The following is a 15487-nucleotide window of genomic DNA, read 5'->3' on the forward strand; positions in this document are numbered from 1 at the left end:
TCACATGCTCCACCATAGGCCTAGAGCTCTTCCTTCATTTGGATTACTAACAGCTGGAGTACATTTCTCTCATTAATTATGACCCTTTTTTGGAATAATTGATGAATTTGTCAGCCAGCCCCAATCTCTGTTAAACTCAAATAGTTGTGGAGCTTGCGAGGACTTGAGTAAGAATTCCAAGAGTTGCAAAACAATCTTACCAATTACAAGTTGTACAAAAATGTTGCGATAAGTCAAACAGTTTAATTAGTTGTGTGTTGCAATACAGTGGAACCTCGCTTAACGAGTAACCCAGTTAGTGAGTATTTCGCCTAACGAGCAAGGCTTTCTGTAAATTTGTAACTCTGTTTACGAGAAAGCCTTGCTGTACGAGCAAAATACTCACCGCACACACTTCCGGTTCCGTACATCCACCGCGCTCTAACCCGCTCTTGCAGTCCACACAAACGCACGCATGCACACACACATTATGCTCACCTTACCTTCCGTTCCCTCGCCGGCTTCCTGGAACTTGCAACTTGCATGTATCGGGTAACCAAGTCGACCGATGCCGGACCTTCAGCTCCTAGCGTGCTGACGTCAAAGGCAGGAGCTGCTTGCCTCTGATTGGCCAGCGCGCTGCCTTTGAGTAGCGGCTGACAGGGGAAGGTCCTCCCTTCACAGGATGTGTATCCGGTAACCATCGCGACGAGGGAGGAACTTCCCCTGTCAGGCGGTACTCAAAGGCTGGCCAATCAGAGGCAAGCGGCTACTGCCTTTGACGTCAGCGCGCTGAGTGTGGAAGGTCCGGCATCGATCGCCTTGGTTACCCGATACACGTCTTGTACGGGCGAACTGCAAGTTCCAGGAGACCGGTGAGGGAACGTAAGGTAAGGTGAGCATAATCTGTGTTTGTACGTGTGTGGAATGACACAATAGGGCACCAGGATGGGACTTTTAACAAGTTGAGGAACAAATCATCTGCATTGGAATGATTTCCTATGGGAAATCTTGCTTTGCTGAACAAGTAACTTGGTTAACAAGCACACTCCCAGAACGGATTGTTCTCGTTAACCAAGGTTCCACTGTATTACAATGCATCTATAGCTACATATAGAAAGTGTGCCAAAACTGATCCACCTTATTTATGTTGTTCTTCCAAATGACAAGAGAATAATCCTTTAGATGTCTGCAGCACACAATATTATCACAGTAAGCACTTTAGTGTTCTGCTACATTCAGGACACTGGTCTTGTTTCTTAGGCTAGTTTCACACTTGCGTTCAGCGCAGTCCGTCACTATGGAGAATAGCGCAGTCCGTTAACGCACTGCGCTATTCTCCATAGACTTGTATGGACGACGCACTGTAACGCAAATGTCTATGTTGCATCCGCTGGACGACGCAGCATCGTTATTTTGACGCTGCGTCGGGCGGATGGAACGCAGCATGTAACATTTTTCTGCGCTTGGAGGAGTGTCAAAAAAACGCAATCTGCAGGAATCTGTTAGGCATCCGTTGTTTTTATAATGGACGCCTATGGTGGCGGATTCCGTTAGAATGCGTCATTTGACAGATTCCGTTAATGCACCTCACTTTACACAACTGCGCATGCTCAGATGTGTAAAGTCAAGGAAAAAAAACTACAACGGACTGCGTTATTTTGTACGATCTGTAGCATGCGTTGTGCCACTATATGCAACGCATCCGTTGCATGCGTCACACAATGCAATGCTACGGATCCCGTTCAACGCAAGTGTGAAACTAGCCTTAGTTATAGATGGTAAGGGCTCGTTCAGGTGAGCTAACTAAAAATCTGTGTGCTGTTTGTATGCCAAACTGATCACATGGGGACAACACACTGACCAAGCCAAGCCACTGGCAGTTCACATGAACGTTTTACACACAAACAGACAAAAAAAAAATACAGCATGCATTACTTTGATCCCTACGTTGGATCAGACTCGTCCTTTATAATTCAATGGGTGCAAAACAGGCATTATATGTGGGTTACCATCATTTTTCACAAATGTTACAATTATTATTATATGAAACTGTATATGACCTTATTAATTTAATGTAAAAAAATGGAACAACAAAACATGGAACAACAAAACAGACATGAATAGTACAAAGACAAAAAAAACATGGATATGAGAAATGGACATGCAGATTACAATATGGATGTAAAACGGCAGTTTTTTCGAGGATGAAAAAGTTGCAATATTGTTCATGTTTCATTGAACTTGGCCTTTCTGCGTAGCATTGATTTCTCATTTTTAAAAAATTAGATGTCTGTAAGGGTATTTTCACACGCTGCTTCTTTGTGGTCAAGAATAGCCCTACAAACATCTAATTTGTTTAAAAATGAGAAAATCAATGCACCAAAAAATTCACGCACATAAGGCCTTGTTCACACACTGCGGTTTTACCCACTTTTTTGCAACTTTTTTTGCAGTTTTGCTGCAGAAATGTCTTGAGAAAATGGTTGTAACCTTTCTGCAGACATTCCCCAGCAAAACCTATAGGAAAAAAATAGCTGTGCGTACACTGCATTTTTTTCCTCAAGAACATTCTTTCTGCAGATTTTCTTGAGAAAAAGAATGAGCATGTCACTTCTTTTCTGCAGGTCTGCATTTTTTGCCATAGATAATAGTAAAAAACCGCATGGACCAACCCGCGGAAAAATGCATCAAAAACACACAAAACCACGGTAAAAACGCATGCGGTTATTGGTGCGGTTTTTGACCACAAGTGCAGTAATCTTGCAGACTTGAGAGATTTCTTGAGAAAATTCCTTTTTTCTAGTGTGATCAGAGCCTAAAAACGCATCCAAAAAACGCATGCGTCTTTACCGCATTTTGCCCAATACATTTTTTAAGTCAAATCTATTGACTGGAAGGGCTCAAAAATGCTGGAAAATTCACACACAGAATTGATATGCTGCATCTTTAAAAACGCAGCCAAAAAAAGATGCACTGTGCGGACAGCAAAATAGAAACCTCAGAGATTTGTGGAAGAAGGAAATGGATGCATTTAGGTGCATCTTTGTAACCTCAAAAATACACCAAAAAATCAGTAAAAGATGCAGTGTGTGAACATAGCCTAAAGGCCGCTTTACACGCTGCGATATCGGTACCGATATCGCTAGCGATATCGCTAGCGTGGGTACCTACCCCCAACTGTTGTGCTGCCCGTGCCGCACAAAATCGCCCAGACCCGTCACACTACTTACCTGTTTGGCGATGTCGCTGTGACCGGCGAACCGCCTCCTGTCTAAGGGGGCGGTTCGTTCAGCGTCACAGCGACGTCACCGCTGCGTCACTGAACCGCCGCCCAATAGAAGCGGAGGGGCAGAGATGAGCGGGACGTAACATCCCGCCCACCTCCTTCCTTACGCATAGCGGCCGGGAGGCAGGTAAGGAGGGGTTCCTCGTTCCTGCGGTGTCACATGGAGCGATGTGTGCTGCCGCAGGAACGAGGAACAACTTCGTTACTGCTGCAGTAACGATTTTTGAGAATGGACCCCCATGTCACCGATGAGCGATTTTGCACGTTTTTGCGACGATGCAAAATCGCTCATAGGTGTCACACGCAACGGCATCGCTAATGCGGCCGGATGTGCGTCACCAATTCCGTGACCCCAACGAGTTCGTATTAGCAATGTCGTAACCTGTAAAGCCCCCTTAAGGCTCTGCGCACATAGCATCTTTGTGGTGACCACAAAGATGTGCACGTTTTTGGTCCCAAAAAATGCTCCCTTGGCACGCATTTTTTGCCAAGTTTTAATGCTTTTTTTTCCAGTGTTTTTGCCCAATGCGTTTTTTAAGTCAGATCTATTGACTGGAAGGGCTCAAACGCTGGCAAAAACACAAAGAATTGACATGCTGCATCTTTGTGGTCACTGCAAAAAAACGCAGCGTACGCACAAGGCCTAACACATTTTATCCCTGTATTCATGCTTCTAGTAAGCCTGCCAGGAATGATAACATTTTCAGCAAGAGGGTTGACATCACACTTGTGTGCTGCATTATAAGCTCATTAAGGCTCTGTGCGCACTGTTTTTGATGTGTTTTTGGTGCAGTTTATTATAATGCAGTTTGTTGCCCAAATCTGCATATCTTTCCTTATCCCAGCAAAGTCTATGAGAAATCAGAAATGCTGTGCACACATTGCTGCTTTTTTCCTTGCATCAAAAATGCATGTGTTTTTTGGCCACAAGGCACGTTTTTTTGGTGCAGACAATGTCTACAGCGTGCACACATACCCTCAGAGAGATCCACTTTTGGTAATTTCATTTTGTCTTTTTGACAACAAACTTGACTATAACAACCTTTTCCTTTGCATGTTGCAGACCTCCTTCAGAGATGATCGCGGCTAATGTGTGTGATGTGCCTGGCATTCATGTCCACTAAGAACTAAAAACGTACAAGTGGAGAAACAACCAGTAAAAGGTATGTGCTCGCGGGGGGAGGTGATCTGTTCTACTAAATTCACTCTTCAACATTGAAATTGCATCATCAAGAAGGAAAAGTCGTGTAATTATGGAAATCACAAGATGGATAGACAAAGGAGGAAAAATAGAAAATCCGGTTCAAAATATGTGGAACTATCCCGTATTGAGTAAACGTGCCACCCAAATAAGTTTTCACCCTTTCACGCCTTGGCTGCTGTCAGTCAGGTTATTGATGGTTGTCTGAAGATTGTGCTTCCATGCTGAATGCACTTGGACACACTTCTCATCAGTTACTGGTACGGCCATTTCTCTGAAGTGTCCCATCAGCCGATAAAGAACATGACTGTGCCAGCCTCATATTGCTCCTGCTACTTCCATCAAGCACATCTGGGACATCATGGGTTGATGATTTCAAAGAAAAGTGAAAGCAGTAAAACTTGATATTTCTCTGACGCCTCATTGGGGGACACAGGACCATGGGTGTTATGCTGCTTATCCATAGGAGGACACTAAGTAGATGCAAAAATGTTAGCTCCTCCTCTGCAGTATACACCCCCGGGCCCAGCCAGGCTACTTCAGTTTTAGCTTAGTGTCTATAGGAGGCACATCTCTGCAGACTACTGCAGCAAGAAATTTTTTTGTTTTTAGAGGGCGACGATTTCCTTCGGGGACAGATTTCCCAAAACAATCAACAGGCGGGAACGTGGAGTATCGCCTCCCTGTACCCCCTCCTGCGACGCTGGATCCTGGGCTGTTACTCACTGGACGACGGGTCTCATGGCACCGATTTTCCAGAGCCCAGAGCAGACGAAAATTTCCTCAGTCCCTCTGGCAGGTTCTGAGTTGATACGCGCTCTGCACCAGCGTGACCAGGCAGAGACTGCCATCTCCACATGAGGTGAGATCCTTCCTGACTGGATTCTTTTCCAGAGCCCAGAGCAGACAGGCTCTGAGTTGATACATACTCTGCATCGGTGTGTCCGGACACAGCAGGCATCAGAATCTCCACATTGGAGCTGATATCATCCCTGACAGGAATTTGCTCTGAGGTGAAATCCTCCCTGACAGGAATTGGAGCAAAGGTCAAGCTCCCAGGACTCAGTGCACCGTTGTTGTGCAGGTCTGGAGGGGGGAAGGGGAGTGCCTTCCCACCATTTTATTATATTTTCTCCTCACACAGGAGCTATGCAGAGCACCGCTCCCTCTCCTTGTGATCAGAGTCTGTGGGCGTCTCTGACCTTCCTCCTTCCCACAGGAAACATTAGCTCTGCAGAATATTGCTCCCTCGTTACAATCAGAGTTTGTGGCTCATCAGCCTGGGGCTGCAGTCACGTTTTATGCTTTGCACAACTACAGCAACAACTATAAGACTTCTAACGTACAGCCTATTATTCAGCCTGCACTACCTGCCACGCTGAGCTACTAGGGGTTGATAGCCCCTCTTCCTTCTGAGAGTGCGGTGCCCCTGTAGCCCCCCCTCCCGCCCCGCAACCACCGCAGCAACTGCTGCCAGCCCAGAGCCTACGGCTCCCAGTCCCCCGGAATGGGCACAGTTCACAGAACCTGGTGCTGGCTATGCAACATCGTCCTCACACCCCTCGGGGCCCCTGGACAGAACGCAGCCTGATGACACCTCTATAGAGGGTCCTTCTGATAAGAATTAGCCCTCTGCTTCACCAGTTGCAGGTCAGAAAAAGGGCATGACCCCCATGGTTCTCCCTCGGGGGTACACAGATGGGGTTCTCCCACATGTTCCGCAGTCTCTGAGGAGCCGGAGGAAGGGGAATGATGTTTGTACCAGGATGATTCCTTGGTTTCAACCTCCCCGAGCGATCAAGCTGCAATGGACTCCCTTATTGCAGCAATCAACCAAACTGTGCATGTGTGCAGCAATCAACCAAACTGTGCATGTGTGCAGCAATCAACCAAACTCTTCATGTGGAAGATCTCCCATCCACTACTACTGACCACGCGGTCTCCTTTAAAAGGGCGAAGAAACCTCAAAAAAAAAAACGTTTTTGCCGGCGCTTCGGTATCCGTAAACTCATGGAGTCTCGCTACCCCTTGGCTTAGCTGTCTCTAAGGGCTGGGCCGATCCGCTCTTGATGGACCCGGCCTCCCGCCTACCTGAAAGACCCTCCTGTCTTTTACTTGATGGATCCTCCTTCAAGGACCCAACAGACAGACAAGTGGAGCAGCTCGATCGCTCCGCCTTGAGGCCGCGGGTACCTCTCTCCTTCCGTGTGGATCGCACAGGCACCAGGAATACCAGTTTTCCTCAGGCCCTCACAGAAGTAGGATGTTTTTTAATAGACACGCAGGGCCTGACCTTCTCAGCCCTCCCCAGGTCCACCTCGTCCTGGCAGTCTATACAAAGACCGAGGAGTCTCGTCCTCCTCCATCTGGGCTGCCGCCTCAGACCACAAATGGGTGCGAGACCTTGTGTCTTCCGGTTACCACATTGAATTCCGGCCCCATCCCCGGGTTGGTCTTTTTCTCTCAAACCCCCCAAAGGCTCCAAAACACAGCGAGGCCTTCTCAGCAATCCACTCCCTCCAAACGGCGGGGGTGATAGTACCTGTTCCGGATGACGAGATGTTCAAGGCCTTCTATTCCAACCTCTTTGTGGTCCCCAAAAAAGGACAGGTCAGTTCGACTCATCCTGGACCTCTAACACCTGAGAAAACGTGCACGTAAGGAGACACAGAATGGAGTTCCTAGGGTCCGTTATTACCTCTATGGTTGAAGGAGAATTCCTTGCTTCAATAGCTATCAGGTACGCGTACCTGCACATACCCATCGCCCCAGCTCACCAAAAGTTCCTCCGCTTCACGGTTCAGGACTTCTTTTTTCATTTGTAACCCTACCCTCGGCCCTGCCACAGCGCTAAAGGTCTTCACCAAGGTCATGGCGGCTGCCATGAGTGCCCTTCACGCCAGGAGATTGGCTGTTCTGCCTTGCTTGGATGACCTCCTCATCAAGGGCTCAACCAGCGTGCAGATCTCTTTGGGCTCCCTATCCCGCTTAGGGTGGCTTCTGACTCCAGTCAAATCATCCCCGGTCCCGTCAAAATCCGTCACCTCCCTGGGCATGTTCCTGGACAGCCTTCGGGGCTTGATATTTCTCCCTCAAAACAAGGATGCTCTACTCTCCTGAAGTCGCTTCCGTCTACCTTACATGTTTTTCGGTACAATTGCTCATGGCGCCTCTTAAGCATTCCAGACCTGCTGACCCAAGGCCCATTTCCCATCAGAACTCCAGAGCCCTTAAGATGATGACCTGGCCATTGAGACCTGGACTTTAAAAAGAGCGAGATTCTCTCCTGCGGTCATCTCCACCATGATCAGTGCCCGAAAGCCGGCCTTCATCCCGTATTTGCCACCGCACATGGAAAAGTTCCTTTCCCGGTGCAGGGAATCCAAAGTCCAACCTATGCCTCTGGCGATCCCCAGAATCCTTGTTTTCTTTTTTGCAGTCAGGTTGCAAAAGGGGTTGGCACTCAGCTCCCTTAAGGGGCAGGTTTCATCTTTCTCAATATTCTATCAATGCCGGCTAGCTTGCAATCCGCAAGTCCAGATTTTCCTCCAGGGCGTTTCCCATCTAGTCCCAACGTACAAATGGTCGCTGGACCCATGGGACCTCAATCTCGTTCTGGACGGTCTCCAGAGGTCCCCCTTTGAACCTCTTAAGGAATCTTCTCTTGCTCTTCTCACCTGGAAGGTAACATTCTTAGTGGCGATTACGTCCATCAGACAAGTTTTGGAACTGGCAGCACTCTCTTGCCGCGAACCCTTTCTGATCTTTCATCAGGACAAGGTGGTTCTACCCCTCCGCCCCCTTCCGGATTTTCTTCCAAAGGTTACTTCCCCATTTCATTTGAACGAGGACATTGTTCTGCTTTTCTTTTTGTCCACACCCAGTCCATAGGGTGGAAAGGTCTGTACATTCGCTAGACCTTGTAGGGCTCTCCGATATTACGTACCCAGGACAGCTCCTTTAGGAACATGAACTCCTTGTTCGTCATTCCTGAAAGGCCTAAGAAAGGACAGGCAGCTTCATAGGCAACGCTGGCTCGCTGGATTCGCTCTGCAATCCAGGAGGTCTACCGCTTGCAACTCAAGCCCATTCCTAGTGGGCTGCAGACTCCTTCCACGCGAGCAGTTGGCGCCTCTTGGGCCATTAGGCATCATGCTTCAGTGGAACAGAGGTGGAAGGCCGCGACCTGGTCTAGCCTGTATATTGTTTCAAAGCATTACCGAGTCCATACCCAGGCTGAGGCTGAGGCGAACCTAGGTAGGAAAATTCTGGAAACGACAGTGGAGCACCTATCTCAGTAGGAGCTCCTGGCTATCTGGGACTGGTTCCTAGTCCTTGGGTTGCATTGTTTATTCTTTACCCACCCAGGGACTGCTTTAGGACGTCCCACGGTCCTGTGTCCCCCAATGAGGCGTCAGAGAAAAACGAATTTTTGTGTACTCACCGTAAAATCATTTTCTCTTAGCCATCATTGGGGGACACAGCACCCTCCCTGTTGCCCTGTTGGGCCTTAGTTTTTTCTCTTAGTACCTTTTTGTTATGAGCATTCCCTCATGTTTTTTGTTACTTGTTCTCCTACTGCTTGTGTACTAAAACTGAAGTAGCCTGGCTGGGCCAGGGGGTGTATACTGCAGGGGAGGAGCTAACATCTTTGCATCTACTTAGTGTCCTCCTATGGATAAGCAGCATAACACCTTTGGTCCCTTGTCCCCCAATGATGGCTAAAAAAAACGATTTTACGATGAGTACACAAAAATCCGTTTTTTGCCCAAGTGTATTCAGCATGGCAAAACATTCCTCATTGACAGCTGCAAAATGCCTGTAATTATGAGGGTTTCATAGTCAACACGGAATAAATAGAGATGGATTTGGAAATTTTGTTTTTATTTTTCTTAATCATTTTAATATCCGTAACATGTCTATGGATCCTGGGATTTCCATGACTTTTCCTTCTTAGCATTGCAGTTTGAATGTTGAGTGTATGTTTAAAGCATGGGGTTATGGGAAGTATAACTATAAAGCAGAACACCAGCTGCTACTCTCCCTTCACATAAGTGCATAGTGGGTGGCCATGGATGCCTCTCTGCAGGAAACACTGTAAGCAGGCACTCTGCTAAGCTTGCTTTAGGTCTCGGTTTCAAACCTCATGTACATCATTGGTATTGTCATTGGGGTTGTCCAGGTTTGGCAGGAAAGCGTGCAGTCTTATGAAACCTAGCATCTCACATATCACACACTGTCAGGATTCTCTGGTGCCGGAAGTGAGACATGGCAGCAGTGGCGTAACCAGAGTCCTATGGGCCGCGCTGCAATATTTTGACTTTGGCCCTCACCTGCCACATGTTGCTCAGATGTATAGACCTTTTGAAGTGTTCCAAATTCTAAAAATACAAAAAAAAGACAGTTTGCACTCTGATAATGCTGAAGTATGGAAACCATGAATGTGTGAACATTACTGCAAAGGCAAATCTAAGAAAAATGAGATATTTAACATATATAAATGGCCATTTGTATATCTGCCCAGTTGCTCCTTCACGGCATATCTCTGGGTACCTACACTATGCTGAAGCCTCTCTGTGGGTTAAAAACCTCCTGTGTATGGGCAAGTAGGAACCTGCTATATAGGATAAGATTACCTGTGGCAACTGGGGGAAGGGTGCACGGTCAGAAGGTATGACCCTCTTAATATAGACAAAAAGACTGACTGCACTCACCAAACTGACGTGTGAACAGGTGCATAACTGAACATGACATAAAATACAAAAAAGACAGTTTGCACTCTGATAATGCTAAAGTATGGAAACCATGAATGTGTGAACATGTACCTGCATTACTGCTAAGGAAAATCTAAGAAAAATGAGATATTTAACATATATAAATGGCCATATGGCCATTTGTGTATCTGCCCAGTTGCACCTTCGCGGCATGAGGGTCATACCTTCTGACCGTGCACCCCTCCCCCAGTTGCCACAGGTAATCTTATCTTATATAGCAGGTTCCTACTTGCCCATAAACATGAGGTTTTTCACCTAGAGAGAGGCTTCAGTATAGTAGTGTAGGTACCTAGTTACGAGATATGCCGTGAAGGGGCAACTGGGCAGATATACAAATGGCCAATTATATATGTTAAATATCTAATTTTTCTTAGATTTTCCTTAGCAGTAATGCAGGTCCATGTTCACACATTCATGGTTTCCATACTTTAGCATTATCAGAGTGCAAACTGTCTTTTTTTGTATTTTATGTCATGTTCAGTTATGCACCTGTTCACACCTCAGTTTGGTGAGTGCAGTCAGTCTTTTTTGTCCAAATTCTAAAAAGACATATCTGTTGCCCCGCATCCCCATTATATAGTGATGTCCACCATCATGGCCCCATCTTTTTATATGTGTCACCCATCCTGCGCCTCATGCTGGTAAATGTGTCCCCCTTGCTGGTAAATATGTCCCTCATCTTGATATAAGTGTCCCATGTCCTGGTATACATGTCTCCCATCCTGGTATGTGTCCCTATCATGATATATATGTCCCCCTTCCTGGTATATGTGGCCCTCATCCTGGTATATTCTTGATATATACTGGGATGGGGGACTTATATAGTGGTAAATAAGTCCCCCATCCTGATGTATATGTGTCACTTATCCTGGTATATAACTCATCCTGGTGTATATGACCCCCATCCTGGGTTCCATCTTGGTATATATGTCCCCCATATATATGCCGCTGTTCTTTAACGCATTTTTAAAAAACTAAAACAGTCTTCTCGCCTTTCTTCCCTCCTCCGCTGCTCGGTGTCCTCTGTAGCCAGTGTAGAAAGATCATTAATGAAACTAAGATTTTGAAAAGGCTTTGAGGTGTCCTTCCATAACTATTGGTATAATAGATGAGGGTTAATTTTGGTAATGGTATCCTCTTGATTATTCTATAATAGCAATTTATTTTGTGATTTAGAATTTTGTATATGGATAACATGGTACTTACATGTTTCATTATTATACAGATGTATGATAGGAGACGGCAAACAGAAGAGGATTCATCTGCTTCAATACAAGGTAGTATTTTCAGGAACCTCTTGATATTTACCATAAGCCGTTTTGCAGATAAATATTGTATGAGTTCATTGTTATGACTTTATATTGTTTCAGGAGAAAAATAATTGTTGAATGTTTCACCAAAGCTGACCAAAGTTCTTGCTGTATTGTTTGGGAAATGGGACCACATTCAGGAAATGTGCACGAAGAACCATTGTACCATAAATTAATTACTAATTTTAGTAGAAAATATAATGCATGTTGAATGCCAAAAACTCTTTTGGTCTTTTTGGCATTTCAACATTTATTACATTTCTAATAAAATTATTCATTGTTTGCTGTACAGTGTTTCTTTGTGCTCATTTTGCCTCTATGTGGTCCCATATGCTCCAGTGCTGGTATAGGTGTCAATTCTTATTGATCATACATATCGTGATCTCTAGCTAATTTTGCAAATTATTTGGGAAATGAAAATATTGCTGACATCCTAATTCCCATATTTTGGCAATTCAAATAGTATCATATATCCCTTAACCCCTTAACGACCGCGGGCCGTAAAATTACGTCCTAGCGGTCATAATGGCAGCATGCCGCGATCGGCGCACATCTCAGCTGATTTTCACAGTTGAGATGTGTGCCTGCTAGGCACGAGCAGAATCGTTATCTGCTCGTGCCGTTTAACCCCTTAAATGGCGCTGTCAATATGTGACAGCGCCATTATAAGCGCGATCGCGGTAAACTTTTACTTATCGCCCGATACCGGAAGTCACGTGACGCGATCACGTGACTTCCGTTAGTTGTCATGGTAGCACAGGGTCATGTGATGACTCCTGTACTACACATGAATTGCTTTCACTTTCGCTGTGCCAGCGGCACCGCAAAAGAGAAAGAGAGCGTATCTGCTGTTTACAGCTGTATAGCTGTGATCAGCAGATAGTGCAGAGCGATCGGAATGCTGATCGCAATAGCCCCCTAGGGGGACTAGTAAAATAAAAAAAAAAAGTTAAAAAAAACCCATAAAGTTCAAATCACCCCCCATTCGCCCCATTGAAAACTAAAGGGTTAAAAAAATAAAAAATATACACACATTTGGTATCGCCGCGTTCAGAAACGCCCGATGTATCAAAATATAAAATCAATTAATCTGATCAGTATACGGCGTAGTGGCAAAAAAATTCCAAACGCCAAAACGACGTTTTTTTTGTCGCCACAACGTAGCATCTGCGCAAAAATGGTACCGTTAAAAACGTCAGCTCGAGACGCAAAAAATAAGCCATCACTGAGCCATAGATCCCGAAAAATGAGAACGCTACGGGTCACGGAATATGGCGTAAAACGTGAGCCACTTTTTTCGGTCAAACTTCCGATTTTTTTTTTTTAACCCCTTATATGAAAGTAAACCTATACATATTTGGTGTCTACGAACTCGCACCAACCTGAGGCATCACACCCACACATATAGTGAACACAGTGAATAAAATATCTCAAAAACAATAGTGCTATCACACTTTTCTTTATCGTCCCTATGGGAGACCCAGACATTGGGTGTATAGCTTCTGCCTCCGGAGGACACACAAAGTACTACACTCAAAAGTGTAGCTCCTCCCTCTGAGCTTATACACCCCCTGGAGAACCAGATCTAGCCAGTTTATCGCTTTGTGTTCAGGAGGCATACATCCACACATGCATTCTCATCTGATTTTTGATTTTTGGAAAGAGTTTGAAGAAAAGCGGGTCCAAGCCTGGACCCCCGGCATGTCCCTTCTCACCCCACTGTGTCGGCGGTGCTGTTAAGGTTGATTCCAAGGCTGGAGCCTTCCATGCCGTGCTCCTTCACCATCCCTCCTTCTCTGGCTTGAAGTGGGAGCCAGCACGGTTCTCCATGCTTGGCAGGAGACCGGTCTCCATCCGCAGCCCTTCAGGATCCTGCTGGACCGGAGCACTCATCCCCAGGGACTTGGAACCCTGCGTCTCAGCAAGCTAAGTACCTGAGACGTTTATATATTGGGGGTCCCTGTACTTTATTGTTGTGGGAGAGTGTGCTGAGTGAGTTTTGTGACATTTCCGGCGGGTTCTCTGGCTGTCTCCTGAGAACCGCGCCGATGGTGCCTGCGCGACGGCCGCACCGCTCAAATTTAGGCCCCGGCTTCGCCGGAGGCCTACTTTCGGTTTCACTGCCCTCGCATGTCATTCATGCAGAGGGACAGCGCGGCTCCGCCCAGTGGCCGTTCTGCACAGGGGAGCGACACTCCTCACTGGGTACATGTCTCTTTTTTCAGCGTTTTTCCCTGCGATCAGCACTGGTCTGCAGCATCCCTGCTGAGGTGCTTGGGGGTCCGGGCTTCGGGATCTGGAGGGCACACAACACCGCTCCAGCGGTCTGGTAAGCCACAACCTCTGGTTGTGGACCTCTGTATATACTCTCTGGGGGTCATTCTGGCAGAGCCCCCACTCCAGCAGCATGTCTCACATGAGGAGCAAGGCTCCAAAGCTGTATTCAGTATGCACTGCATGTAAGCTCCTACTGCCTGAACCGAGCACCTATCCACATTGTGATGCCTGCTCTAACCTGACGATGCCTCAGCCTGGAATCGCACCCCCAGTGGTTTCTCAGGCTGCTCCGGCTCCTGTGGCTGAACCCCCGGCTTGGGTAGAATCCTTTTCTAGGTCTATCTCCCAGTCTTTTGCCGACTCCATGGGACAGCTGTCCAGGACTTTGCTGAACATGCATCAGCCCCCTTCACAGGGTGCCTCTGCTGCTAGGGCTCTCTCAGGACCGGAGCTCACAGAGGATTCATCATCTGGTCCCAGACCCCGTCCTCCTAAGAGGAGACGCAGGGCTCCCTCTCCTTCCTCGTCCCGCGGCTCTTTTTCAGAAGCTGACTCGCAGGACGAGGAGGATGCCTTTACAGGGGGCTCGGAGGCTAACTCCATGTGCCCCATTGATCTGTCCGAAAGTGACTCAGATGTTAGTGATTTGATTGCGTCCATTAATTCTGTACTGGATCTCAATCCGCCAGTATCAGAGGAGCAACCCTCTCTGGCAGAAAAGCACCAGTTTACCTCGCCTAAGAGGACAAAGAGTGTGTTCTTTAACCACTCCAGTTTTCGGGCCGCTGTGACCAAGCCTAGGGCCTGTCCTGACAAACGCTTCCCAAAGCGTGGTTCTGATGACCGTTTTCCCTTTCCACCTGAGGTGGTCAAGGAGTGGGCTCATTCACCAAAGGTAGACCCCCCAGTGTCTAGACTCTCAGCCCGGACCGTTGTATCAGTGGCTGATGGCACCTCTCTTAAGGATTGCACTGACCGCCAGGTTGACCTTCTGGCCAAATCAGTATATGAGGCGGCAGGGGCCTCGTTCTCCCCAACTTTTGCAACAGTGTGGGCTCTCAAAGCCATCTCTGCTTCTCTAGAGGAGATGCATTCCCTCGCCAGGGAATCTATGCCCGAAATGGATACCTTAACTTCCCAAGCTTCAGCTTTTTCATCCTATGCCATGTCTGCCATGCTGGAGGCTTCTCACCGCACTGCGGTGGCTTCGGCTAATTCCCTCGCTATCCGCAGGATCTTGTGGCTTCGAGAGTGGAAGGCAGATGCGTCTTCAAAGAAGTACCTTGCTGGACTCCCTTTTGCTGGGTCCAGGCTGTTCGGTGAACAGCTGGATGAAATTATTAAGGAAGCTACTGGCGGGAAGAGTACTTCCATGCCACAAACCAAAACCAGGAAACCTGTCCAGGGTAGGAATCAGTCGAGGTTTCGTTCCTTTCGTTCCTCCAACTGGTCGTCCTCTAAGCCCTCGGCCTCGTCCACTAACTCAGCCAAGGACCAAAAATCCAACTGGTGCACAAAAGCGCGTCCACAGAAGACCGCAGGAGCTGCTGCCACTAAGGCAGCCTCCTCTTGACTATCTGTTCCCGCCAGCAACGTCCTTAGTCGGTGGCAGGCTCTCCCACTTTGGCGACGCGTGGTTTCAACACGTCTCCGATCA

General features: G+C 47.1%; 1 protein-coding gene across 1 annotated transcript in view; it reads left to right on the forward strand.

Moving 5' to 3' along the window:
- ZDBF2 (zinc finger DBF-type containing 2) overlaps nucleotides 1-15487 on the forward strand; it is a 100486-nt gene that overhangs the window by 19286 nt on the left and 65713 nt on the right. The window contains exons 2-3 of the mRNA XM_075317710.1: nucleotides 4332-4431; nucleotides 11469-11520. Coding sequence (XP_075173825.1) covers nucleotides 11469-11520 — 52 coding nt within the window. The 5' untranslated portion in view covers nucleotides 4332-4431. The remainder of the gene's footprint in view (nucleotides 1-4331; nucleotides 4432-11468; nucleotides 11521-15487) is intronic.

The sequence above is a fragment of the Anomaloglossus baeobatrachus genome, chromosome 7 (assembly GCF_048569485.1).
Source record: "Anomaloglossus baeobatrachus isolate aAnoBae1 chromosome 7, aAnoBae1.hap1, whole genome shotgun sequence".
Lineage (NCBI taxonomy): Eukaryota > Metazoa > Chordata > Amphibia > Anura > Aromobatidae > Anomaloglossus > Anomaloglossus baeobatrachus.